The sequence below is a fragment of the Heterocephalus glaber genome, unplaced genomic scaffold (genome assembly GCF_053883595.1).
Source record: "Heterocephalus glaber isolate CG9 unplaced genomic scaffold, H.glaber_assembly_v1.0 deba00001509, whole genome shotgun sequence".
NCBI classification, from domain to species: Eukaryota; Metazoa; Chordata; class Mammalia; order Rodentia; family Bathyergidae; genus Heterocephalus; species Heterocephalus glaber.
The window spans coordinates 47,050,614-47,078,174 of record NW_028258325.1 but is presented as its reverse complement, the minus strand read 5'-3'; the positions used below and the strand labels follow the sequence as shown (position 1 = coordinate 47,078,174).

At 43.8% G+C, this 27,561-nt stretch overlaps 1 protein-coding gene across 4 annotated transcripts in view; it reads right to left on the bottom strand.

Annotated features, from left to right (window-relative positions):
- The window catches only part of LOC110350225 (uncharacterized), a 362,121-nt gene that overhangs the window by 319,009 nt on the left and 15,551 nt on the right, over nucleotides 1–27,561 (bottom strand). Inside the window, exons 1-4 of one of the 4 annotated variants that reach the window (XM_087187713.1) lie at nucleotides 18,544–18,916; nucleotides 12,592–12,776; nucleotides 8,290–8,354; nucleotides 6,072–7,718 (exon numbers count right to left, since the gene is read on the bottom strand). In XM_087187713.1, coding sequence (XP_087043839.1) covers nucleotides 7,116–7,718; nucleotides 8,290–8,354; nucleotides 12,592–12,776; nucleotides 18,544–18,641 — 951 coding nt within the window. In that variant the 5' untranslated portion in view covers nucleotides 18,642–18,916 and the 3' untranslated portion in view covers nucleotides 6,072–7,115. Of the gene's footprint in view, nucleotides 1–6,071; nucleotides 7,719–8,289; nucleotides 12,777–18,543; nucleotides 18,917–20,946; nucleotides 21,408–27,561 lie in introns of those variants that run through there. The other 3 variants (XR_015441385.1, XR_015441384.1, XR_015441386.1) reach the window with 3 other exon arrangements.

Sequence of the window (27,561 nt, the reverse complement as noted above, 5' to 3'; positions counted from 1 at the left end):
AGGAAAGAAAAAAAAAGCAAATGGGTTTAAACTGTAAAGTTAAATTTTCCATTTAGAAATAAAAGGGGTTTTTTGGTCAGAAGTACTTTTAAAAATTATTAAGACTGGCTGGTGAGTCTCTCCCAGAGATGTGATCAGAATATTCTAAACTGAGGGCTGGAGGTGTAGCTTAGTGGTAAAGTCTATGCCTGAGTTCAATCCTCAGCGCTGTTAAAAAAAAATAAAATAAACACTTTTATACAAAATGTCATTAAGCAAAATATATGGCCTGTGGGGAAACAGGAAACAAAAAGCATTTTGGAGGTGAAATGTGAAAGGCAGAAGCACAGAAATCATCGTAAGGAAGTCTGAGATGGGACAATAATTTGAAGAATAAAGTCCAGGGAATTGTGAGAAATGTAATTGTGAAAAATAAAAGCACCAGAAGATGTTGAGAGAGTAAAGGAGAATTCAGATGTGGGTAGAGAACTACAACAGGCAAATATGACAGTATATAATGTGAATTGCATACTTGATTAGAATTGTGACAAAATCATATTTAATGAAGGTTTTATTGGTTGGTTTGTTGCTTGGTTGCTTGGCTGGTTGGTGTGGTTTCATTCTTAGCATGACTTGGAACAAGAAAAGACAAAAGTAGAAAGACCAGAGTCACTGGTCTTAGAGTCACTGCAAGAGGCCAGCCTTACTTTGGACTCAGTATGTCACCATCTACCTCTGAATTCTCATACACATAGAAACAGCCTAAAAACTCACTATTCTAATAGGTCTTGCTGAATTCCTATAAATCTATTATATCATTTCTCTCAAGATACCACAGTGCAAATACCATAGACTGTGTGGCTTGAACAACAAAAATTTATTTTCTTCCAATTTTGGAGACTGGAACGTCCAAGATCAAAGTGCCATTGATTTTGGTTTTTTCTAAGGCCCATCTCCTAGGCCTGGGAGTGGCTGTCTTTTCCTGTGGCCTCTCATGGGCTTCCCACTGTGTCTGTGTGTTCTCATTGCCTTTTCTAGAACACCAGGCACATTGGATCAGAGCCCACCCTATGGACCTCATTTAACCTGCTTCAGATCTTTGAGGCCCTGTCTCCGAACAGTCACATTCTCAGGTCCTAGGGGTTAGAACTGCAACATAAGAATTTTGGGGGTCATAACTGAACCCATAAAACCTGTATTAGTCACCTTTTCTTCACCAGAACAAAATTCTTGAAACCCACAACTTAAGGAAAGGTTTATTTGGCTCACCATCACAGAGGTTTCCATCCATGGTTAGTGGCTTCAGTGAAGGAACATCATGGCAGAGAGGCTACCAAAGGAAAGCTGTTCACCTTGTGGCCACAGGAAACAGAGGGAAAGCAAGGGAGATAGAGACACGGTAGGAGATGGAGGACCTTCCAAAGGCACACCCCCAATGACCCACCTCCTCCCACTGGGTCCTATCTTCTAATGGCACACTCAGCTATGAACCCACCAAAGGATGAATCCACTTATAAGTACTGCACCTCCATGATCCAATCGCCTTCCAAAATCCCCACCTCTAAACACATTTTGTTAGACAGTTTAGATCTAAACCATAACAACACCCATTAAGGTATTGTCAAGCCTTTGAACTAAGGATGCTCATGTTTTCTTCCTAAGGAAAGATTCTGATAAAGCAAGTAATGAAAACCTTAGGACATATGGAGTCCAAGGAGAGTGAAGGCTGTGGACTCGAAAGCCTAGGTTTGCCTATCTAGCAGTTTTGGCTGCCACCACAAAAGAAATAAAAGCATAGAAGGATTTTCTTGTTTCCCTCATACTCATGGAGACAAGGTATTACAACTAGGATTCCATGCCCACTGGAAACTTAATTAGTTATAAGGTCAGGTCAATCTTAACAATAGGAAGCATGTTCCAAAATCTATTAACTAAAATATAATTCAAATCACAGCTCCAAGCTTCTTTAATTTTTGATAATGAGCATTTGGTGTTCAAGAGTATATAGCGTTGTAAATTAAGGCAGCTAATAACCCTAAGAATTAGCTCCTTTGAAATCAGTGACAAGAGTGACCTCTTGGGGTTTTTTTCCCTCCTGACCTTGATCTTCCACAACTGCAAATATTGCTGAGGCATTTAATTTCCTAAATGATAGCTCTCCTTTAAGTGATTCCAAGAACAGATGTCTGTCTCTAGAAACAGCCTCTCAAGGCAGCTTCATGAATTCACTAGATTCATTAGAATCTTTCTGCCCTTGACCCCAGGACCTAGATTTGCCCACAGAGTGATAATGAAAGGGGGCAGGGTAGAGAAGATTCAATCCTACAGTTAAATGTGTCCAACAGAACAGCCCCATCAGAAATCCCTTCGTTTATCAGCTCTTTCCAGATGGGGCTGGGCCTTGCTGGGGTTTTTCACATGTGGGGCACCTCCCCTTCTGGAGTCACTCAGTGAATATGTATTGGCCTGGGGAAAATCCACTCACTAGCAAGGAATGTCACTGAGGAGTCTTGAAAAAGTATAATCTAAAGTATAGTCAGTGACCGCAGTCCCTTCTTGCTGATGAGAGCACCGAAGAAGTTGCCAGTGGCCCCTCGGAGGCCCCCACGCCGGTACGGGGAGAGCTGCCACAACCCCAGTGCACTGGTTGCCCTGAAGACTATCAGCAGAGCTCTGGAATCCTTCTCCAGGGTAGCGCATGTCATCTGCCGACAAAAAAAACACTCACTTCATTTCAAACAGGCAAATGAAATGCATTCTCTGAGTTCACTCTTTAGGGCCCTCCTTATGCCCCCAAAGTAATTTTGAGGCATCCTACTTAATTTCTATGATGGCAGATTTATGAATATTTACTGAAATTACTGATAGCAAGCAATGGCTATAGGGAAGCCCCAAGAGAGGGCTCAACTCCACCACATTAGTTTTAACAATAATGAAAGTTTCACAGGACCCAATGTGCCTTCCTTAGCTCATTACAAATAGCAAGTCGCAGCTTGAAGATCTCAAAACAAATGACTAAAACAAACTATGATGAATTAGAGAAAGAAGGAAGTCATCTTCCCCTAGAAAAAAAATAATGAGTGCCAGCCGTTATCAAATTGTCTGTAGGTCAGAAAGTGACTTGGGAGAGAAGTTGAGATTGTGCATCAGTTCTTTCCTTGCTAGGCCCCTTTCCTTCTTTGATCTGAGTCTTTAATGTGTTTCTCATTTATATGTAGATTTCTTTTGGTATGTAGATTTCCACTTTCAGTTGGTTTTACAACATGCCCCAAATTTTGACTTATTTAGAATCCCAAATAGACTTTTGCTGCTCTCAGGATATTTTAATACTTGCTCTTCAATAACTTAGATGTAAAAGTGTCTGAAAACCTTAAGTTCTCACATGACAGGAGGCTATTGTTTTTGTTGTTCTATCTAAACACCCAGAGTGGAACTTAACAAATTAAAAACTAAATAATCCACCCATAATTACACTCAATTCAATGCACGTGCACTGAGTGCTGAGTGCATGCCAGACACATTTCTAGGCCTGAAGATTCAAAGGTGAACAATTTGGAGGAAAATTTTCACTATCAAAGAGCTTTCCTTGAGGGAAGGAAGAAAAGAGATATAAAATCTGATTAAGCCAGAGGAGAGGTTGTGTATGAGCTGGACAAGAGTACAAAAATGAAAAAGAAGACAGGGAAAGGTGTTGAGGAATGCCAGAGATGAGCAGGGAGACAGAGGAGTGAGTCAACTGCCAGGCAGGTGGAGACCCTGAGGAAAAGATCCTGCCCCAGCACCCTCACCACGATAGAGGACAGCAGCGGTAGAAGCTGGTGTGGCCAGGGGACCAGGGAGGGTGGTAGGACAAGAGTTAGGAGAACAGAGGGCCAGGCAGAAATGAGTACTGAAGCCAAGAACCCAGGGATTCAAGTGAGACGGAAGCCAGGGGAGGTTGTGGAGGAGCAGGGAAACACTGCCTGCTAAGCAGAGAACTGAACTGTAGGCAGAGGCCTCTGAGCAGGAGTCTGCACCGACCCAGGCAATACAAATACATTTTACAATACTCTCCGACTCTTAAAAAGGAACCGCTGACATCAGTACATAAGGTGCTACCATTAGAGGAAGGTAGGTGGATGTGCCCTCTTTGAAACTTGTAGTGAGCCTGTATCATTTTGAAACAAAAAATTTACAATGAAATTCTTTCACCAAGTCTAACCTTAGTGCAGCTATTCTGATCCCACTGTGTTTCCTGCTAATAACTTAAATCATCCTAAAGCAGTTACTATTAGTAACCATTCAGCTTTGTAGATTTAAAAAAAAAAACTGTACTCTTATAAACAGGACTGCTTCAAGTCCTTTTCACTCTTTTCTGCAGAGTGGTTCTCGTTATGTTTCAGAGGACACACCAGGGAAACCCAGTTCTACACGCTGATTTTCAAACAGGTGTAGTTGCCTTGGAAAGGAGAGTGTCTCAGGCCTACTGCATGCACACTCTTCTCTGGCTGGAAGGTTCATGGATGAGACGGTCCATAAATGCTGATGGAAAACCTATTAGCTGAATCACATTCGATTAGCCAAGTAGTGTTATTGAGGGCATCGGAAAAACCTCAAGTGCTACCGTCAGTAGACTATGCATTAAATAGAGGTGAGATACTAACACCCAGAAGGACAAGTGGAGATTTTTTTTCATTGTTTAAAATAAATTTATCCATATTTCTGAAGCAACTACCCATTCCTTTGATCATAGCCAGCAAACTTCTTTTTTGCCAGGAGAAAACAGGTAGCAAAAGTGCAGAAGCAGGTAGGTATTTGATGGTCTGATGCCCAAGTCCCTGGCTGAAATGATTCCCACTCGAGTAGGCCATGTGCTGAGAATTAGGAATTGCTTGGGGCTGAGTCATTATCTTTCTAAGAGGCCTCTGCAAAGGCTAATGGCTTAGCTTATCACATTAACTGCCCAGGCCACCGTGCCACACACCAGCCAGCCGAAACCTTGGCAAGCAGACTCCTAAGAGGAAGTAAAGGAAGTGAGTGCTGGCCAGCAACACCACTCTTTTGTAATTTTATTAATAATACCATGTACTGAGCTCTTACTTTGTGCCAGCTCCTAATCTTAGAACAGCCCAGAGGTAACTCTTATTCTTCTCATTAAAGAGGTTGAATAAATCCTCCAAGATCCAGAGCTCTCAGTAGTGAATCTTGAATTCAAACCCAGCATTTAGCTCAGTGCTAGGCAATAAACAATTAGCTCAATAAACAATTCTCAAGTGAATGTCTGCTTCCAGGCTCGGCTTCATAACCACATCCATTGTGCTGTTCTTTACAGCTTTTACGCACTTTCCCATGTGCTATGGTGACTACAGGTTGGAAACAGCCCATAGTATTATTTATCCACATGAAGCTCACTCTTGTAGGACACCCTCTCTTCCCCAGCTTCATCTGCAGGAGCCCAAGGCAACCCGGAGAGGATGTAAAATCCAAGCCATTCCAAGGCAGGACACTGCCTTGTGGGACAGTGAAAGGAGATGGAAGAGGGGCCACTAGGCCATGGCAGAAGTGGTAGGGGGGCTCTGCAGACTAGCATAAGGAGTCACAAAGGGGAAGGAGTGCTCTGGGGGTTGAGCTGGTGGACTCAGTCATTCAGAGCCAGGAGCATAGCTCAGCAATAAACGTGTGCTTAGCATGTTCAAGGCCCTGGTTTAATGCCCAGTACCTTAAAAAGCTTTAAAAAAAAGTGGATAGGGTAGGGTAGCCAACTCCATCTCTACTAGCTATCTACTCAGCCTTTCCTACCCTCTTTTTCTGTACCCATAGAGATCATCGTACCTACCTCGATAGGGAGATGCATTTGTCCATTTTCTGTTACTATACCCAAAGCTGGGTGACTTTATAAAGAAAAGAGGTTCTCCAAAATCTTTGTAAATAGGGTGGACTGGAGGGGTTGAAGGGAGGGCTGGGCAAGGGTGAAAAATAAGAACCAAGAGAGACTATGTAAAGGTGCAAATTTCCAATGATGAATGTCATTATATTGTATACCTAAAATGTACCAATGATTAGAATGAATAATCGATACTGTAAAATAAGAAGAAAAGGTCCAAAGGGGTAGGGGTAGTGGAAGAGGCAGGGGAAAGGAAAGAAGGGAAAGGAAAAAATGATGAGAAATGGAAAAACTGGAAATAAAGTCTTTGTAAATAGGGAAGGGTGGAGGGCATGAAGGGAGGGCTAGGAATGGGGAAAAACAAGAACTAAGATGCATTATATAAAGGTACAGTTCCCAATGAGAAATGTAATTGTGTTGTATACCTACAATGTACCAATAAAAGAATTTAATACAAAAAAAAAAAAGAGGTTCTCTCTTAACAGCCTCACCATTCTAAAGATTTGAGGACATGCACTAGCATCAGCCCAGTGCAGGTTAGGATCTTCGGTGGGTGGCATCACAGTGATGAGATGCATGTGACAGGAAGAGATCACATCGCTAGACAAAAGACAAACTGGGGTCCCATGAGAACCTCACTAATCCCTTTCAAAGGCACACACCAATGACCTAAGGACCTTCCACTAGGCCCACCCCTTGAGACCCCACCACCTCAACACTGTCACTCTGAGGGCCCAGCCTCCAACACATGAGCCATATGTGTGGAGTACATACCACATCCAATCTACAGCAGTAGTTATGAAAATATGTGAGAAGATGTATATAAATCACAGTGCCTGGCACACAGTAAGTGTTCAATAAAACTCAGCCACCATCAATACTAAAGAGTGAGATGGATGCTCCCGCGTCTTCAGTGGAACCATAACCACTAGAGTTCCCACTCTTGATGTTCTCCACAAAATAAGAAAAGAAAACCTGTAATTCCAGCACTCAGGAGGCTGGGGCAGAAGGATCACCATGTGCTTGAGGCCAGCCTGGGCTATACAGTGAGTTCGAGGCCAGCCTGGAATACATAGCAAGACCCTGTCTCAAAAAAAGAGGAAAGAAAAGAAAAGCGATTGGACTTAAAGAATTTGAAAATGTTCACCAGGCTATAAGGAGGAGCCAAAGCAGGCCTCCAAGACCTTACCCACTCTCCCAGGCTCAGATGTCCCAGCCTCCAGGTCCTGTGGAGGGAAAGTGGAAGGGAGCCTTCCTTCAGGACTTTCTCCTTTTAGAAATTGTTTCTGCCAGTGTTAATTTCACAGTTCTTAGTGTTCTTTCTATTATTCATGAGTTCTCTGCGATTCAATTTTACAAAGCAAAGGAGGGCAAACACAGATATGTTTTCCCTTTGAAAACAAAACAGTTTTAGCCCCCGTGGAATGGAAGGCCTGCAGATCAGATGAGTCTCATGCAGCCATAGCAATTGGATTTTGTCGCATTTCTTAAAGACAGCCCAAAGACAAACTCCTGGCTCTTCGTTTATATTTGGGGGCCATTTTACATTGAATTTTTCTTTGTGCTTGTGTATCACTTCCCTGAAATTTACTCCACTTTTCTTTGTAATGTGGCTTCCCTCCTTCAGGAGGCAACCAGAAGGTCTGCATATAAAAGAAGGGGGAGAACAGAGGCATGCAGGGCTGACTCTGTGTCCTCCTTGCCTAACTCGGTCACATTCCTTCACAAGCAGGCCTGTTGAATTCCATGGTGCTAATAGGACAAGCTGACCACTGGGGACTTCCATTAACCTTCCCTCTAGCATCCAGCTGGCCGCACAATGTGCAGTGGGATTCATGGCATACTGGGCGCACAAGAGTCTTGGCACACACAGGATCTGTGGACAAAAAGGAAAAAGGCATCCCATGCAAAGTTCAGCAGAATGTCATTTTGCAAATTAGGAAAGAGGGAAAGGGCACCCCGTCCTGAAGGTGGCATCATCTTCAGACACAGGCTGGCACTCAACACCCACTCTGCCCTGTTGAGCTGCACAGTGGCCCTGTCCTCCAGCGCAGAAGAGGACCACGGCACTCTGCCACCTTTCTGCAGCTCCTCAGCTGGAGTTGGTCTCAGAACCTGGAGCAGCTGCTGAGCTGAGGGGCCAGCATGTGAGCCTGTCCTCATCTCATTCTGGAAATGACAACACCCACGCAGCCTCCCTCCCTAGGAGAGAGGTGGATTAGCTCATGATAAAAGATACACACAGGGTGTGATTTAGGCTCAGGCATCCCTGCTCTATGGCAGGTTTGTGCTTCTGTGGGACAATACATAACCATTCAATCCCTCAGCTCCTACTTCCTATTTGGGGTACAGGTGGTAAAGAGATGCTGAGAATTTAACTGCCCTAATCAAATAGGTTTGTGGATCAGAGGGTCTGACTGAGTTGCCTGGGAGCCACTACATCTCACCTTAGAATCCAGACCAGCAATCAGGGCTAGTCTTCGCAGGGAAGGTCGGTAGTAGACTTTCAGTCCTGTCAGAAAAATGGAGCCTCTGCTATTTGTTCCTTCAACATGGTGGAAATCATCAAAAATAAAGAGCTGGGCATGGTGGCACATATCTGTAATTCTAGCACTCAGCAAGCTAAGGTAGGTCATGAGGCCAGCCTGGACTACATAGTGAGACCCTGTTTCAAAAAATAAGTAAATAATAAAAAAGGAAGATAAGCAGAAACAAACAGGATGTAATGCACAGATGTGTCCACCTCCCACTGGTTAGTAATAGGCTCAAAAAAAAAAAAGAATTATCAGAAAAATAAGACCCACAGAAGCCTCCAGAACTGCTTTCCAGGTATGAATCAGAGAGCTCCCCCACAAGCCCCATCACTGATGCACTCCCCATCTCTGTCCCATCTGAAATGTTTAGGGCCAGGGACCAGAGACACAACCTCCTGCTCAGGGGACAGAGGGGCCAGTCCAGCACTGGTTTCATTCTTCAGTCAGGGGCAGTGTGTCACCACTGAGGTGAGTGGCGAAAGGGACACCCTGTCTTCAGAGGCCACCACTGGTACCAACAGGGCACATCCCCAAAGGCAAGACCTGTTGACCCAAAACCACCTATCATAAATGGGAAAACTCAACAAAATAAATTCATGAACTATTTGTCCACTCTATGCTGGTAGTAAACACCAGACTCCATCCTTCTTATAATAAGCATCCTTGGTGTAGAAGCCTTTTCCACTGTCCAGGGCCTCTGTACTGACTGTGATGAGCCAGCGCCCCTTCCCTGTCCTGCCTGGTCCCACCTCCTCCTTCCTCTTAGATTTGTGTCCAGCCTGTGCATCCCGTTTCAGTCCCTGAGTTAATAAATGACTCCCTAGAGCTCTCCACAGGGCCTGAAAGCAGCACGGAGAATCCTCTTGATTTAAGATGTAACATTCTGCTAAATCCTCTAAAATAGGGTCAAAATTAAGTTGATATTTTTTTTTACAGAATTGAAATTTAGCCTTCAGAGTTAAATTTATGCATGAGCAATAAAGACAAAAAACCATGGCCCCTTGTGGTCCGTGATCTTTTTCATCATTCTTCCACCATGTGCCCATTTTTCTTTCCCAACCTCAATTGCCTGGCTTGGAGCTAGAGGGCTGGGAAAGCAGGGGCAGCCCTACCTATTTTCATACTCTTCCTGCAGACCCCTCTCCTATCCCTACACATGCACACAGAACTCATGGGTGGTGAGACCAAAATACAGAGTGAATGCTTAATTTTTTTAATTATCACAATAAAAAGCATTGCCATTAATCCCTCTCAAAACCTTCCCCACCACTTTAAACACACTCATCCCATCGTTCTTGCCACTTTCTGAAGCAGTACTGGAAGTCTTCTTTCATGAGTGTCTTTACAAGCTTTGGTCAAAACTACAGTGAATGCACCTGCCAAGTGCCATCCGATGGAAAGGCAGCTCATAAAAAAACATCACAGTGGATCTTCATCCACCTACTCACCAGATCTGGTACCACATGACTTATGCCTCTTCCCAAAGTCTAAATGACCATGAAAGATCATTTCTGGACATCTGGACATCGAGGAAGCCATGACATCAAGCAGCCATGGCAGCACAACTAAAAATACCCGTGGAAGAGGACCTCTAGAGCTACTTCAGAAAGCGGCCAGAATGTTGGGATACCGAAGTTCAAAGTGAGAGGGAGTATCCTGTGTGGGATTAACGTACTGTGTCTTTTACTGTAGTAAGTTTTTTTAACTTAAACATTCAACTTATGTTTTAATTACACTTCATACACACAATTAGCCAGTGAACACAAAAGTGGTATTCAAGTCCTTTGTCTCCCAGTGAGGGGAAGTGGGGTTACTAACGAAAAATGCATTTTTGAATCTGTCCTGTTCTATAGAAACAAATGCTCCTGCCAGAAAAACACCCTGTAATTCCAGCTGCATTATTACCAGTGGATAAATGAGAGGTTGTGATTTCAGCTCTCCCTCTGATTGCCCTATAAAGTGGTACCCTACTGTTGGTCTGGCTACCCTGTTATTCTCAAAATGCTCACACCACCCCCCAGCCCCTATTTTGGAAATAGCCATTGAGAAGCAAACAAAATAACTGTAAAACTTGACATTCAAAAATATGGTTGTTGTGCTTTGTGGAAATTAACTGCCTCTTCATGTAGGAAAAAACAAAACAAACAAAACCAGAAAAGCATGTGTAATTAAGACATCCATTTCCACTTGGATCTGAAAGGCTTCCGCGAAAAGATTCAGCCTCTTTGTCCTGGCTTACTCACTCTCCACTCAGGAGACTCCGCAGCACCTTCCAGGTCAGCAGCACTCACACACCTCCCAGAAGAAGGAAATGAGCCGCTGAAACCTGACTTTCTCACCTTCTGCCTGTCAGGAAAACACAGATTGCTGCTAAAGCTGAAAACATTACGTTGGAATTACTAACTGGTCAAGCCAAGACATCGTTCTGAAAAGGGAGTCCCAAATCACATCCAGGACTAACTTAGGAATTAAAATGTATCCTTAAAATTAATAATTTTTTTTAAAAAACACCTTGCTGGGCCACACTTCTAGAAACTGGGTCATTTCTGTCCATGCTAGCTTGTCACAGCTTAGACTTCCTCTGCTCCAAAGCAGCTGAGAGAAGAGAAGGAAGTTAACAATGCTCTCAAGGACAAACAGTTCTGGGACCCTAGAATCAGGATGGAGGACCCGGGAGTTGAAAAGTGATGGCTCTGAAATGTGGGTGGCTTTGCTTCCACCTACACGGAAGCCCAGCCAGCCCTCCCTCCTGGGGACTTGGTGCCCTGGGTTGCGGCATGCAGAGCTCTGGACCCATGGACACTCCTAGAAGTTCTAGACCCTGACTGTCATATGGTGTGCTCTGTTAATGGCCTTTTCAAAGCCTGAAAACAACCACAACCTTTCATCCTCAAACCAATACTGGTCCCTCATAGACTATTTAGAGCTTAAGACCCAGAAGCTCCAGCCCTAGGGAAAGTTACTCTGGGACCTTCTCAGCCCACTGTCACATGCAGGGCAGGCACATTTGAAGCTAGACACATCTCTGGGGCCAGGTGCCCCTTCCACTCCACGCCCCCTGGGCCAGGACCACAGCAGTCACCAAGCTGGCAGTAAAGGAGCACATTATCAGTTTTGTGACCACAGGGCAAATTCCTGGGTTCAGCCAGGGGTCTCTGCTGAGAAGAGAAAGCCAAAGCATCTCCTGTTCTATCCTCCACCAATGGCTCACTGAGTAATGGGGAAGTCAGTCATCTGCTCTTCCTCAGAAGACACAGACAGGCAAATGAGTAGCAAAGGATATTCTCTCACTCAGCCAGGAGCACCAGGAAAGCCTAGAGCTGTGGTCTGTGTCGACAGCCTCTGAGCCCCTCAAACTGTTGCTGGTTCATACAACCTCAGGCCCAGAGAGGTTTCAGTGCCCAAAGATAATCTTCAGATATCTTATGAATCCCAATAAGAAATATTTCAAACGCAAATTAAGCCCAGATTCCCCAGCGTTCTTTTCCTGCACAGTTGAGATACAGAACTAAATGTGTAGGAGGAAGAAAGAGCTGAAGAGAAGAGAAAGATTGTAGAAATTAAAGCTATTTTGCTGCCAAGATAAGAAATCTTTCTAAGTTGCCCCCTGGCTTAGGTTTAAACTGTACAGCTTGCTCAAAAATGTGCTCAAACCCCATCACCTTCATTCAAGCCCTCGCTAAAACTTTAAATGAGTTATTATACACATTAAATTGTCATTTAATCGTACCCAAGCACTGTCATAAAAGCAAATGAAGCAAGCCAAGCAGCACTGGAATAAAAAATACTACACTGGTTACATTTTGAAAGCACAAGCTGAAAAATGCTTACTGTCATCTCCTACCAGGGGAGGGCGTCTCCTGTCAGCATGAGGGACAAATGGTTTAGGAGGCGCTGGCTCCTCAGAGCTTGGGAGCTGATGTCTGCCAACCAGTGCCAAGCCCAGCCCTCCCCTGCCTGACCACTGTCACACCTGCCTGTGAGACATTTGGCCCCAAGGCCCCACTCCAGGAGAGACTCTGAGCCACTAACCCCAGAGCAAGCTCTCGCTTGTCAATGAGTGATGACAATCCCCAGTCCCAGAAATCCTTAGTTAAACCCCACTTGGGCTGTCTTGATGGTGAATCGAAATGCATCATAACAGCCTCTATACATGAGGAAGGGAGCCACCCATGGACTCCCAGCTCACTTCCACCCTAAGGAATTGTGGCTTACCAAACACCATCGGCTCTTGTGCTTTCATGACCCCGATGGGGGGAGGATGAGAGGAAACTGCAGAATCAGGGAGACCGGCTAACTCAGTGCTGGCAAGAGCAGAGAGAAGGAGCTGGGGCCCAGGGCCTGCTGAACCAGCCGGAGTGGGGGTGCTCAGACAGGTGCTCAATGTGGTCAGAGAAGGCCTGTGAGACATTTTTAGAGCAAAAGATCAGAAAAGATGATTTTAGGAGGTTGCATATACATTATGAATGTGTTTTTTGTTTAATTTTGTGTTTGCATTTCATTTGCCTGTTTGTTTTTGATATATTTTTAAGAGACTGCTTTCTTGTAGATTAAATTTGTTTTTTCTAATGTTTTTGGAACTCTAAACAGGTAGGGTTTTTTTTCCTTTTTTAATGTTACACTCTCGAGATCGGCCCATACAGTGACTCTGTTTTTCATGGGTATGTTTAGATCTGGCATTTTCTGAGAGCAATTTATTCTATTTATTTAATACTTGTTGACTACCAAGCACTCAACCTGGCCTGTGGATAATTCAAAAAGATAACAGACAAGGACACAGTTTCCAAGGAGCTTAGCCCAGTATAATTATCGTTTAATGGCTATGATAATTATATTCAATTTAAAAGCAGACACTGGCTGAAAAGGAAGCACAGATCAAGGTCTACAGAAGCATAAAATAGGGAAAGAGTAGTTCCAGCTGGGAGGATGGTAGGAGCTGGAGAAGCACCCTGAAAAGGAGTGCTCTGTGGAGGAGGTAGCCTTGTAGATGGGCCTTAAATGGTGGTAAGGCCACAGGCGTGGTCAGATGGGAGCCAAAAGCCTTCTAGGCAGAGGCAAGGGAATCCCAAAGTAATGGAAAACCTAACCAAAGACTAAGAAGAAGAAAATGCAAGTAGTGCGTAAGTAAATATTGAGAGGTTCTGTTTAGCCAAAGAAAAGCATCTATGAGCTAAGGGTGAGATAACAAACAGCATAGATTTGATTTCATTGCAGGGGACACTGGTGGAGTCTGAAGATTTTGAACAGTGCATTCCTGAATTCAGGCCCAGCCTGTCCCTCAGCACTGTTATTCCCCATCCATGCTCACATTTTTCTTTAATTCTTCTTTCAAAAAACTAAGTTTTCCATCAGGTACCCACCGAAGCTTTGGAGAAAGGGTTGGACTCCCTCTGTTAAATGGACAAGAAAACTCCCCAAATTCACTGTGGTTTCCTATCATCCTTCCTGGTACACACAGGAGACACTCGGGGAATATTCATGAAATGAATGCAGGGGTATATTAGTACAGCTGGTGAGCATCTTTCTAGGATACTATAGGGAAGATTTCTGCCATTAGCAGAGCAGCTCAGTTTGTTTTCTGAGACCCTTCCCAGCACTAAGATTCCATGATCCTTCTCTGAATATTGAAATTCATTCAAAATGTATTACTTACTGCATACCAGACAATGCAATAACCACTCAGAAAAGCAACATGAATGAAAAAGAGCCCTTTCCTCAAGGGGTTCATGATCTTAGTTAACATGACAGCTGGTGACTTGGCAATACCCTCCCCAAAGAGATCAGAAAGTGTAAAGACCTCTGAAGTTTCTTCCTGGACCTTTTAGGTATTAATGCGTATATTTACCAGTCACCACTTCCCTGGACCACATGGTTATGAAGTTCCTAGCCTACTGAGAAAGTGAGCAAGGATGTTAAAGCTCAGTTTTAAAAAATGCTGCCAGAAGACAACTGAATCCCTGGCACAGTGGCATTTTAATCCAATGGCTTATCTTTCTCTTCCTCCTGTGTATTCTTTTATTGAAGTTCATGAAAGAATCATAGGATCCTGAGGCTGGAAGGGAACTTAGAGCTCATCTAGTACAATACTCTTAGGAAACTGAAGCCTGTGGAGTCAAATAGCTTTCAGATAGTGACACAGGACAGAAACGGTCTCTGCTCTCACAGCCAGCATTCTCTACGCCACTCCAAACCAACATGCTTTTTAAGCACTGGCAAACTGACGACCCGCTCTGTGTATCTATCTTATAGCTGTAAGGCCTTATTTCCATAATCCAAAAAGACTTAGTGAAATATTTGTCTTGCTTTAATTATCTGAAAGAAATTTATAGAGGCTGCTCAGTGTAACGGAAAAAATACACTGGACTGGATCCATGAAAGAAATGTTCTATATTATCTCAACAAGTAATTTTATGGGAACCTTACAACTTCAGCCCCTTGCATCTTAGTTTTCTAGCTGAACAAGAAACCGGTGCAGTAAAGTCCAGTGCCTAATAGAATCCAGAAGGCCAATCCAAGAATCCAGGGACAGATAAACAACTAGGCAGTTCATATCCCTTCAAAGGCATTTATTTGAATTTAGCTTTAAATAATAAACTGTGTAGAATCCAGAAGACAAGCAAGGAGTCAAGTGTAGAGTTGAGATGCTATACCTGAACTAAATGCTTCTTCAATGATTTCTTAAATATGAAAATAAAATATCTATCAGAATTCAGTGTTTTCATCAGTTTAATGTATTCTGATTGTTTTCAAGTAAACCATTTATTTTAATGTTTCTGTGATCCAAAAATACCTAATAATTCCCCTCTAATTTGTTGTGCAATTTTCAAAACTTTGCATGGCTTCTACGTGCCACAGTTTGTCATTAAGTAAATGAAAAATAAAATTGCTGACCATTCTTCTCGGGTATGGTATGAATCAATTAGTTAATGTTTTGGCATGAATGTTCAGAATGTTCATTAATAAAATATACCTTGTGGGCATATATTCTTCATGATCACTTGCTTCGATAGTTCTTTTGTTGGCATGATCTTTTATTGACTGTTCTACATAATTAAAACCCCAGAAATTGATTTAAAAAAGACCAGGAAGGGTGTGTAATACAGGACTGCCAACACTAATGAAATAATTTAAGTCGGAATTAGATAGAGGGACAAATTAAACTCTGCAAATTACTCAAGGACTAAGAAAGGCTGATTGTTCAAGTGTAATTAAAATATACAGCTGGAATAACAACTGCTAACATAGTGATCTGATCAATGAACACAGTAGCTATAAAAATTTAATGCAGTGTGAGCAGCCTATTTTTTAAAATGCAAATAATCAACCCAAAATGCAGCTGCCTGTTATGAGACAAACATGCAAAAACTAACAACCTCAGGGAAATTGTCCTGATGACTCAGAAGAAACAAGCTGGAGCAAGATATTAAGAACATTGCTCTTGATATCAACACTACCATTTAATCATAAAGATTAAGTCCTCTAAAAGGGGGAATGGAGCGCCTACTCAGAGCTATAAGAATATTTATTTCCTGCAGCTGATTCTTTACTTGTGCCCGGGCTGCCCAGTGATGTATGTCGCATCTGCTCACTCACCACGCCCTTCATTACCACCAGGGCTGCTTTCCCCACACTGTGTCTAGACGGCCAGATCTGACTCCTTGAATTAGCCTAACTACAAGATAAAACTAGACTCTATCACAGTTGTAGGCACATCTGAGAAAAAAAACAGAAGGGAGCAAGTGACTAGAGGAGATAGAACTTTAGGTCTTTTTTTATTATTTTTGTTATTTTTAATTTAATGGTGCAATTGATATATAAAACTGACTGTCCCCCTACCTCACCAGGGTATGGCTATGAGCAAGGTCACATTAATATTAACTGCATGCATCTGATCAACTCCCAAGTCCAATTTGCTAATGTAGGAACACCGGGCTTCAGTGGCGCGCTGTTCCCACAATCCCGGCATCTCTGTGAATCTCCTCTGTGGCCCTAGAAGCTGCAGTTGTCATAGAGATGTGCCAGCCACATGCCCTTCCAGAAGGACTTGTCCCAGCATCAGTTCCTCCAGAGTCTGCCTCGGGGGGCAGATCTCCAGCATCTGGCTGAACCCTAAGCCGGATGAATGCAACTGTGAAGGCCCTACCATTACACCCGCTCCTGTGGCCACATGAAGTACAGAGTTCCAGAGAAGCTGGCCAAGGCTCTACAGGGCCTGCATCAAGGTCAGTTTGTGGTTTTTTTTTTGGTACTAGGAATCAAGCTCGGGACCTTGCGCTTGCGATGCAGGAGGCGGCACCACTGAGCTAAATTCCTGGCCCAGCCTGCCTCAAGCTTTAACTTCTCACTCTTCCCCATCCTATTGCTTTCCCTTCTTTCCACAGTGCTGACTCCTAAAAAATACACTGTACACCAAACTCCATCTTGGCATCTGCTTCGAACAACCCAAACAGGATCTTCCTGCCCCCATCTCCTCAGACCCATCTCACCAGTCCCTCCAGAATCCAGCCCCTCCCGTCCTTAGGTCCTCAACATCCTCAGCAGTCCCTTGTGACTCGGGAGCAACCTTCCCTGCCCTGGGATGCTCCATCAAGGGACTTCTTGGACCCTGAGGTGTCTCTCCGGTCACAGACACTTTCTCCCCGTGAAAGAAGACTCTGCCACAACAGTGGGGCGGAACAGGGTTGCTCACCAGCCACCACCACTGCACATGGATGCCATCCTCTCTAAACCTCCGAAGTCTTTTCCTGGTCAAGCTGGACTCTGATTCCTTTGTGGTGAATTCTCTCCTACCTCTGCCCCCAGCCACAAAGCCTTTCTTGAGATCTGACTTTGATCTGTACACAGAAACACACCCAGCCCACCAAGTTGGTAGTCCTGGCCCTGCTGTGGTCACTGCTGAGAAATGTAGAGGCTCCCATCTCCACTGGGTGTAGTAAGTCCTGCCATGGAGCACAGCAAGGAGAGGAGGGAAAGGTTTCTTCAGGCCCATATATGTGAATATTATTTAACACACACCTCGATCACTTGTGGCACACTTTGCACATCAGGAAATCAAAGCACCGAGCAATTTGCTGACATGAAGTTACATAATATGTAAGTTATGAGTCTGTAACTCATTGCACAAGAGAAAATATCTGCAAATCATGTCTGCAATAGGGGGTTCAGATCAAAATATAGAAAGAACCCGTATGATTTTTAAATGGGCTAAGGCTTTGAATAAGTCTTTTTCCAAAGAAGACATAGAAACAGCCAGTAAATATATGGAAAATGTTCAACATCACTAACTACCTGGGATTTGCAAATCTAAACCATAATAAGATATTATCTCACACCTGTTAGAATGGTTACTACCAAAAAGATGAGTGTTGGCAAGGGTGTAGAGAAGAGGGAACCCTGGGACACGACTGGTGGAAAGGTAACTTGTGACATAAATGTGGAAAACAGCCCAGAGGCTGCTCCAAAAGTTTGAACTGGAACTGCCGTGTGATCCAAGCATCCTAGTTCTGTATATAGATAGCTGAAAAAAGGAAATCAGTGTGTCAAAGAGACATCCGCACTCCCAAGTTTACTGCAGCACTAGGGACAACATCCAAGATATAGAAACAACCTAAGTGTCTACTCGTGGACATAAAGGCAAGGAAATTGGACAGATACATAAAATGGGGTATTATTGAAACTTTAAAAAGAAAGAAACCTTGGAATCATGTTCAACATGAAACAGAATGAAATTATATTAATAGGCCAAACACAGAAAAATAAATACTGCATGATCTCAATGTGTAGAATCATTTAAAAAGTCAAATTCACAGAAACAAAGACTAGACCAGGAGCTGAGCATAGAGGAAATGAAAAGAAATTAAAATACAAACTTTCAGTGAGGATGAATAAATTCTAGAGAACTAACATACAGCATAGTGACCATAGTTAACAGCAATGTACCATATACTTGCAATTTGTTAAGACAGTAGATCTTAGCCAAGTGTTGTGGCACATGCCTATAATCCCAGCTACACAAAAGAGTACATCTTAGATACACACACACAGAGGTAACTATAAGAAGTGATGGACGTGTCAGTTAGCTTGGCTGTGGTAACCATTTCACAATGTATACACATATATCAAAACTTCACATGGTACATATTAAATACAAAAAAATTTGTCACTCACACCTCAGAGGTGAAAAAAGTGGTTGTGAGGATGCCATTCACACCAATGGTCTGGCTCCAAAGTCCTGCTCCTGATCCCTGTGCCACACAGCTCCTCATCCCAGGTCACAACCCCCTGTGGTACACAGGGTAACTGGGGGACTTGGAGATACAAGGACAACAATAACCCAGGGAGAAGTCCACACTGCCTGGCCTTCTCTTCCTCACCTTCTCCAGCCAGGTGGCCAAGGCTAACACGTTATCTCCCAAAGTCCCTGAGCAGGTGTGGACATCAGAATAAATCCAGACAAGGCAGAATCCTCTGTGACATTTTAAGCAATATTTTAGGCCAGTCTCGTGGTACCCAGTTTCCCAACCCGTGTCTTCTTACTCTAGTGCCCAGCTGCTTTTGGAGGAAGCTGAAGTAGGTCACTTGGGGACAGCTTGACTTGAGCCCTGCCTTATGACTGTGGCCTTATCTGCAGTGAGGCAGCTGTTGCTTGGTAGAAAGTAATTCTCAGAGGTTGTCTGAGGAGCTGCAAGCTTGCCTGAAATTAACAGAATTTAAGTCCCCCAGAGCTAGTGCATGTCTGAACAGCCACAGCACTGACTCCATTCCAAGTGGCTTCCTTCTGCCCTGCGCTCTGCTGCCCACACTCTACTCCAGGCATTTATACTCTGGACTTGGGCCTCTGCTGTTACAAAGGCTTGGGACTGAGAACTCAGTTCAGGTACATTTTTTAAAATACCAAAAAAGAAAAATCACTGTGGAAGAGGCAAAAAGCAGCAACGTTAACATTTACTGAGCACCTATTATATACAAGATCCCACTGGGAAATTGTAAGTGCTACCACAGTTCACCCTCACAACATTACGAAGTATTACTTCGGTTTTTAAAATGAGGAAAATGAGAAGAAGGAAGTGACTTGATCAGGGTCTCATAGCTAAAAGATAGCAAAGTTGATTTAAACCCAGGCCCATATGACTTTGTACCTCTACTTTCTTCCAGGGTGCGCTAAAGGGGCTTACAGTCAAGTAAGTAAAGCCAAGGTGTAAACAGCCAACCAGAGCACAAGGAGAATAGATTAAAGAGTCTAACAGGTTCCAAGTGGGAACAGAGGAAGGAAGAAGTCAGTGCAACTGGGAACCTGGGCCCAGGAGGTTTAAATATGCTAGTAAAGCTGATGAGCAAAAGGACAGAGTCCTAGAGGGCATGTGGCTGTCTCAGTCTGTTTTCTGATGCTATAACAGAATGCCTGAGACTGGGTGATTCATAAAGACTAGAGGTTTATTTTGATGCACAGTTCTGAAAGCTGGAAGTCCAAGACAGGGACCAGGGGCCTTTGTGGCATTAGAACATGACAGAAAAATGGAAGGGTGAGTGGGTACCTGCAGAAGAAGGAAAACATGAAGGTGTCACCTTACTTTGCAATACCTATTCTCAGGGTAACTAATCCAATCCCACTAGAGGAGGAGCTCGCCCACTGCCTTGAGAATTAACCCAGTCCCTGGAGGACTGACAGCCTAGCCCAGAAACCTCCCACTGAACCTTCTGAGCCCTTTGCCCTCTCACTGGCTAGAAAAGGATAATCAGGACCACTCTGGAGACTGCAGTGGCAGAGCCTGCATCAATTTGATTTTCTGACTGACTTGGGGAACAGAACTGTCTTGCTTATCAGAAGCACTGACCCTGCACAGCTGAATGATAAGAAATAGCTATAGTGTAGAATGACTATGTATTTTTGGTCTACTTGTTACAGGAGGTTGCATTTCCCTAACTGATACACAGTACACTCCAGCAATGGTGAATAGAGAAGTATGCAGGGAATGGAGTGGGAGTGGCCTGGAAATCAAAGTGCAGCTGCAATTGAGGTGAGCCATGTTGAGGAACTGAGATTTCTTTTTTTTAAATATTATTTTATTGGTACATTTTAGGTATACAATATGATGACATTCATCATTGGAAATTTACACCTTTACATAATCTCTCTTGGTTCTTATTTTTCCTCCTTCCCCTGTCCTCCCTTCAACCCCTCTGAGATTTCTTTTGTTAGCATCAAGTTAGGAAAATCCACACTCTGACAAAAGTAAGCTACATTCAGGTAAAACATGCTTTAAAGGGAACCTTTACAATCATCTGACATTCAAAACCATATATGGGGTGTTAATAAAAGCACTGCCTTACACAGTCACTCTTTTATTGTACAGAGAAGTAAGCTTCTAGAACAATGCCTAGGCTGCAAATTTCAAAAGTGTTAGCCTATTAAGGAGCACTTACTGATTTGCTTACATGTTCGGGTTTCAGTTCCACCAACACATGCATGCTGTAATAGGCATCTGACAAATGGAGGAGGACACCCAAGTTAGAAATACACAAATGCCCCTATTCTAAGGACAATTTCAGAATACACAAAAACAAAGATCGCAGCTGGCATCATGCTGTCATAGAAAAGAGAATATTATAAAAGATATTTCCATGCTCTTTCAAGCATACTTCTCCCAAGGCCAGAAATGTGGCACACAGCCCAAGGCAGACTAGAAATAGGCATATAAAAACAATACCACAGAAAGCGACAATGAAATAATTAATTTAAGGCAGAAAGCATGTGTGCTAGCATGGCCTTACTTTTGTGAATCAACGGTTTTCTCTAAACGCCAGCCTGTGAGGTGAATGTTGGACATGGGTGGAATATTGTGATAAGTGAGAGGAGGCAGGGAAGACACTTTTTTTTTGGTACCAGGGATCGAACTTGGGTCCTTGTGCTTGCGCAGGAGGCGGTGAAACCACTGAGCTAAATCCCCAGCTGGAAGACAGTTTCTTGATGCAGAGCAGGCATGAAGTGGGTTCTGAGAGCACCGACTCCAGCAGACCCAAGGGGAGTCAATCTGGGTGAGGAAGTACAAAATAGAGAACTTAGAGTGGCAAACAACACGAAGGCTGGTGAGAAGGCTGACGGTATATTGATCTCACAGAATGAACCAAAGAACCTGGTCGTGTGCCCACAGCTGCCTCCAAGGAAGACAGAGAAATTTAACCCAACCCTGGGCTCCAGGTGAAGAGAACTCGGATTCATGAATAAGTGGCAGGCTCGGTACTATGCCAGGGTATCATTCTTTCCTTTGGTCACACAGTTGTCTTTAAATAAGACAACCTAGATATCTTCTGTTTTGGTGTGGCTACACTGCCAAACTTTCAAAACTAGAAAGATGGCATAAGACTTGGTCCCAAGCAGGAGGACCTCGGTGTGTGTTATGCCATAGGTAATAAAGACAGGAAGCAAGATGCAGAAATTCCCAAGTTTTAATTTACATTTCATCAGTAAGAACCTCAAATTCAGCTCAGGGAACACGGACTCTAGAAATAATGCCGTGGAGCAAAATACACCATTTGGAGCCATGGTTCTCAGAGTCACTTGTGAAGCCTGTTTGAAAATACCAAGGTCTGGGCCTTCAGACCCAGGAAACCCAGTGATGGGCTGCCATTTCATGCTTGTCTGTTTGCTTGTACTTTTTATCCCCAAGAGTGCAAAAGATACATTGCCAAGACTTGGGACCAAGGGCAGGGAGAAATTGAAAATGGGAAGGGGATCTGGAGATGGGGGAGATGGGAGAGAGAGAAGGGGAAGAGGAGCTAAAAAAGGATCAAGATGTGATATTTACATGTACTAGCTCCTCATGATGAATGCATTTATTATGTATTGTCGATATCTTCTAATAAAAGGGTGAAAATAAAGCTAAAACAGATAAATGTTGCCTTCATGTTCCAATGGTCCTGAAAGGTCAAAGGAGAAGACTGATTTTATATAATTAAGCATTCCCAGACTGTTCTGGGAAACCTTAATCAGAAAGATTTTAGATTATTAATTATGAAAGGACTGGGATTTGAAGGAAGTGGTTGCCTCCCGGCTCTGCCGCTGTTAGACTCAGCAGGTCTGTCACACCCCCAGCTTGCCCTTCCTCTGTGAAATGGGGGAGTGGCAAAATAATCACTTCAGGTGTTCTAGGGTCCCCTGGTTGCTGCCCAATCCTCTTCATTCATTAGCATGTTTTAAGTAACATAATTAAAATAAAAGTATTTAACAGTCAACAAAAATGTATAGCTCTCTTACTTTATGTTCGGCTCTGTGGGGAATACAAAGGGAGGAAGGATAAGTGCCAGCTGGCCTCTGAGGGCCTTCGAATCTGCCAACTGCAAAATATCCTGGGTACCATGTGGAGTTGACCAGAGCATGCTAGGAACCAACTTTCTGTGGGAAAAAAACTGGTCCCCCTCCCCCACCTCTCTCTTTCTGTCTCTCATAAGCCACCACTCATTCCTTTTCCCCTTTTTACTCTCTACGTTTCTTTGTTTAAATTCAAATTTTTCTGAGGTAGGTATGGAACACTGTCTTCGTGGTAGGAAATGATCATATTTAAAAGGAAATTTTGAAAGATACTTTCAAAGTCTTGCTCTTCAGTAGCTGAGCTATCAAGGATGAGCCGGTACTGACACAGATATTTGATATGACGGTGTTCCTCTCAGACACACAGGATCAGTGGAGAAGTGGCCCCTCTGCCATCTTCCCGGGTTTCAGGACAGGAAACATGGACTCTGTGTGTGCACACGCTGTTGTGTTGGGAGGGTGTGCACACACATACACATATTCATAATGTGGGACTACATAACCTTTGTTCCTTTTTCTCCAGCCCCATTGTGATTAAAATGTGAGTTAATGGATAGAGATGCTTGTTAGTCTAGGGACGCTAGATAGGGATCTGTAACAGACCTAGAGTCCCAGATAGTCTAGGGACGCTAGATAGGGATCTGTAACAGACCTAGAGTCCCAGATAGTCTAGGGACGCTAGATAGGGATCTGTAACAGACCTAGAGTCCCAGAGTAAACTACTCAACTCTTTGTTTATCCAGAGCTGATATTCCAGGCACCACAATTGTTAGAACAAGCTGCAGATGTCTGCTGACCATGAATATGTGACAGTCGACCACTAACCTTTGTCCCCTTTTCTTTAATATGTTAACTTCCCCCTCAACCCCCTATAAAAACAGCCTCAGATTCTGAGCCAGGGCCTCTCTAAGCTATTTTGCTTTGGGAGTGCCGTCTGGCCAGACTAATAAAGGTCTGTTTCCCAACTTGTCCGGTGTGTTCCTTCCCGGGTGTTCTTCACTGTAGTCAGCTCCTTGGAGCGTTTGGTAAGGCCCTTGGTCTTACATTCTGAAGACACCGCTGGGATTCCTGGGTGTGCTTCACTAGTCAGCTCCTCAGAGCGTTTGGTAAGGCCCTCGGTCTTACAAAAAGAGGAAAGAAGTGCAAGAAATGAGTACAGAAGATGAAGAAGGAAAGCAGGAAAAATAGTGCTCCTCAGAAAACAATTAGTTCCATTGTCTGTTAGCCATACAGCCTTGATAATTGGGGTTTCGCAGGCAAGTCCTACAGTATTTTGCTCAGCTTTCACCAGTAACCTTCACCTTGCTGCGGCTATTAAGTGCTGAGAGCCTAACTACTGTTTGTTCCCTGGATACAAAGGCATTCTGTTCTCTCTGAGTGGGCCTGTGCTTCCCCTAAGGCCAGCAAGTGCCCTCCTGCTGGCCGGCTTTCAATGGGCCTTCTTGGAGGGAACAGTGACCCAGCTCACTGGAAAAGCCAGCATCCAAGAGCTTGGGAACATGTCGTTTGATTATTATTATTTTCCCAGTGGCTTCCTTTTCTTCCGTTTTGTTTTGTTTAGGGTAAAGCACTTTGCATTTCCCAGCCCACGTTGTTTGGAAGGAGGGAAGAGAACCCCACCAAGAACAAGACAAGGAATGGGGCAGGCTGACACAAGGCTGAGAGTTTGTGTTGGAAATGCTGCCCCTGTGCATTTGTCTGATCTTCCTTCCAGAAAAGGGCTCGCCATGGACTCTGTTATTAACGCTGACCTGGGAAACACCCGAACATTTTTGAAACAGTATTTTGCTATTGATTCTTATTTATCATAAGTTGGGAAGCTCATCATGGGACCTATGATTGAAGCATCCTCTTTAATCCGCATCCAGGAGTTGGCCAGGTTCATCACCTAGTAAATCCTTCTAACAGAGTCCTCTCTGGAGTCAAATAAAGAGAAGGGAAGAAATAGAATGTCTGTTCAATGACACTCTTTAGTAGTAGTTTACAGCACTTTAATGACGACTGTCATTAAATAAAGTCAAACTACATGGAAAGATGATAGTAACATAAGTAAGAATATTATTAAATATTTTAACATTAGCATATGTTAAAAACAAAAATGACCCTTTCGCCCAAAAAAATGATGTGAATACATGAAAGTATTAATGATCTAAAGCATAGATTCTCAAACAGCCTTTGGAAACATTTTTGATGGTTGCAACCGAGGTGAGGGGAACAATTTTGCCATTCAATATGTAGAGGCCAGGGATTCTGCTAAACACCCCACAACACACAGGGCAGCCCCAACAACAAAGACTCATCTGGGCCCAAGGTCAGCCATGCTGACTGAGGTTGAGATGAATGCTCTCCAGGCAGCTTAGCATAGGGTAGCCAGATATGGGGAAAATTTTTCCGATCCCTCGTGTTGCTTCTGCACTTTGACCATCTACCTCGTCCCCATAGGTTCCCTCTTCCACACCATAGTCTGTATTCTTTGTTCATGACAAACCAGCTGCACAGTGGAGAAAGGTCCTCCCCATCTCATATAGAGTTTGCTTGCTCTGCAACAGGGATTCTCATGGCTGGGAGTGGGGAGGGACAAGCCAGGACGCCCCATGAGCTTTTTCATAACATCACTCTCCCAAGAATCCTAGTGCTTCTCAGTGCTTGTGTGTGAGTGTGAGCTACCCAGGCAGGAAGACAGTGAGATAATTAATGAAATCCCACCCCACAGCCCCTTTCCCCTCTGCGGCAGCCCAGGTCTGGTCTTCCATGACCCAGCAACTGAGCTCTGCAAATGCTTAGCAAAGCAGGCTTCTTCGCTCTCCCAGCAAGCATCCATTCTCCTGATCGCTGGTTAAAATCTGGAATTCTATCCCGGGAAAGCAAGTATAGGAAGAAGCACCTGCCCAGCTGGTTCTGCTGCCTGTATCTGTCCCAGGAGACCCACATGCTTCTGTGAGCTGGCTTGACCAAGAGTGGAAGACAGGCTTCTTACTACAGCTCAGCCGACCAAGCTTGCTTTTGATAATTAGCAAATGTATAAGGAAGGGCACAATTTTTCTCACCCAGGGAATTGAGCTCCAAACAGTGCTTTCTTCCAGAAAGAGGACAACCAGGCAGATTGGGGGCTTTTTTTAAAACATAGTTTGTAACCCATTTTAGTGAAATAAATAGTTTTTTAAGTGAAATTGGTATCCAAAGGGACACCAACACACATCCCACCAGCACCATGCAATCTAAATACAGAACAGCATCTACAGGGAGGACACAAAAGCAAAGAAGCCAAGTGCGGTGGTGCACATCTGTAATCCCAGCACTCCGGAATACTGAGCCAAGAGGATCACAAATTTGAGTGCAGCCTGGGCAACTTAGCAACTTAGCAAGGCCTCATCTCAAAATAAAAATTTTTTAAAGGACTGGGGTATAGCTCAGTGTGAAGGCCCTGGGTTCGATTGCTAGTAAGAGAGAGAGAGAGAGCAGAAAAAGAGCAGTGTGCACCAGATCCTCCTCTCAAGGGGTCAACATCTCCCTGAGCCCACTGAGCTCATGCCCACAGCAGGTGACCAGCAGAGAGCACCCACCCCCACCACACTCTGCGCTCTTGCAGTGAGTCTCCCTGGCCCTGTAGGGCCGCTTGCTTGACAAAATAGCAGGCCCACTCAATATGTGTTTTGTTGTTTGGATTTGTTTTGTTTTGTTTGAGAGAGGGTCTCTCAGTATAACCCAGGCTGACCTTGCACTCACAGCAATCCTCCTGCCTCAGCCTCCAAAGCACTGGAATTACAGATGTGCACCACACCCAGCTCCCATATGCTTTTATACAGGAAAATCAAAAAAGACCTATCAAAATCTATGAAAGTATTAGCACCTACCAAGCTTAGATATTTTCCACAAAACCAAACCAGCAAGCATGGCTGTTTGGCTGTGGTTCTCACACTGATGAGGGCTGGGAACACCCCTTAGGCCAAAGGCCCAAGTGCTCCTTCACCATTTTTCATCTGAAAAATGAAAATAATAACATATCATGGGATGTTTTCAAGATTAATGTAGTTCCTAGCACATAAACACCTGCCAAATGCTTCTTGTTGTTAAGATGGCTGTTGTTATTGTTGATGTTATACTTTTGCTTTACCTTCTCATTAAATGGCCTCTTTGAAAACTACCTTGAGTTAGACACCATTGAGCACAGATGATAGAGCTGACCTCAAGAGCACCAGTTTCCCAGGATCCTCAGTTCTGGACTTTAGCCCAACACTTCTTTTAGGCCCACAACTGTTTACTTACTTCCTCTTCACTTACTTACTTCACTTCACTTCCCCTTCACTTACTTACTCCCCCTAAGAGTATTGTTATCTACTGTAGTAGATACTCAAATGTCCCCCAAAAGTCTCATGTATTTGGAAGGTGATTGTACTATGGGAATACATGATACTCACCAGTGGATTCATTCACTGATGGGTTCAGTAGCTGAATGTGCTGTTAGGAGGTGGGGCTGGTTGAAAGTGGGTCACTGGAGGCCTGACCTTGAAGGCTGTATTCCAGTCCCCAGCTCCTCCCTTCTCCTTCTGCTTCCTGGCTACCATGTGGTGGACAGCTTTCCTCTGCCATGCTGTTCTTCCATCCCACTTCTGTCCTGGAGCCAGCCAACCACGGACTGAATCCACTGAAGCCATGAGCCACAATTAACCTTTTCTCCTTTAAGTTACAAGTGTCGGGTATTTGGTCCCAGCAACAGGAAAGTGACTAATCCAAATATGATTCCTTAAAGGAAGCTTTGAGAGCCTTCTTTATGAATACTTGAAGCAATATAAGGCTCACTCCAGGATAGTAGGAATTTAAATAATTCATGAGAGTTATGCCTGCAGTTGGCAAGGATGAGGAAAATTGCATAAGAA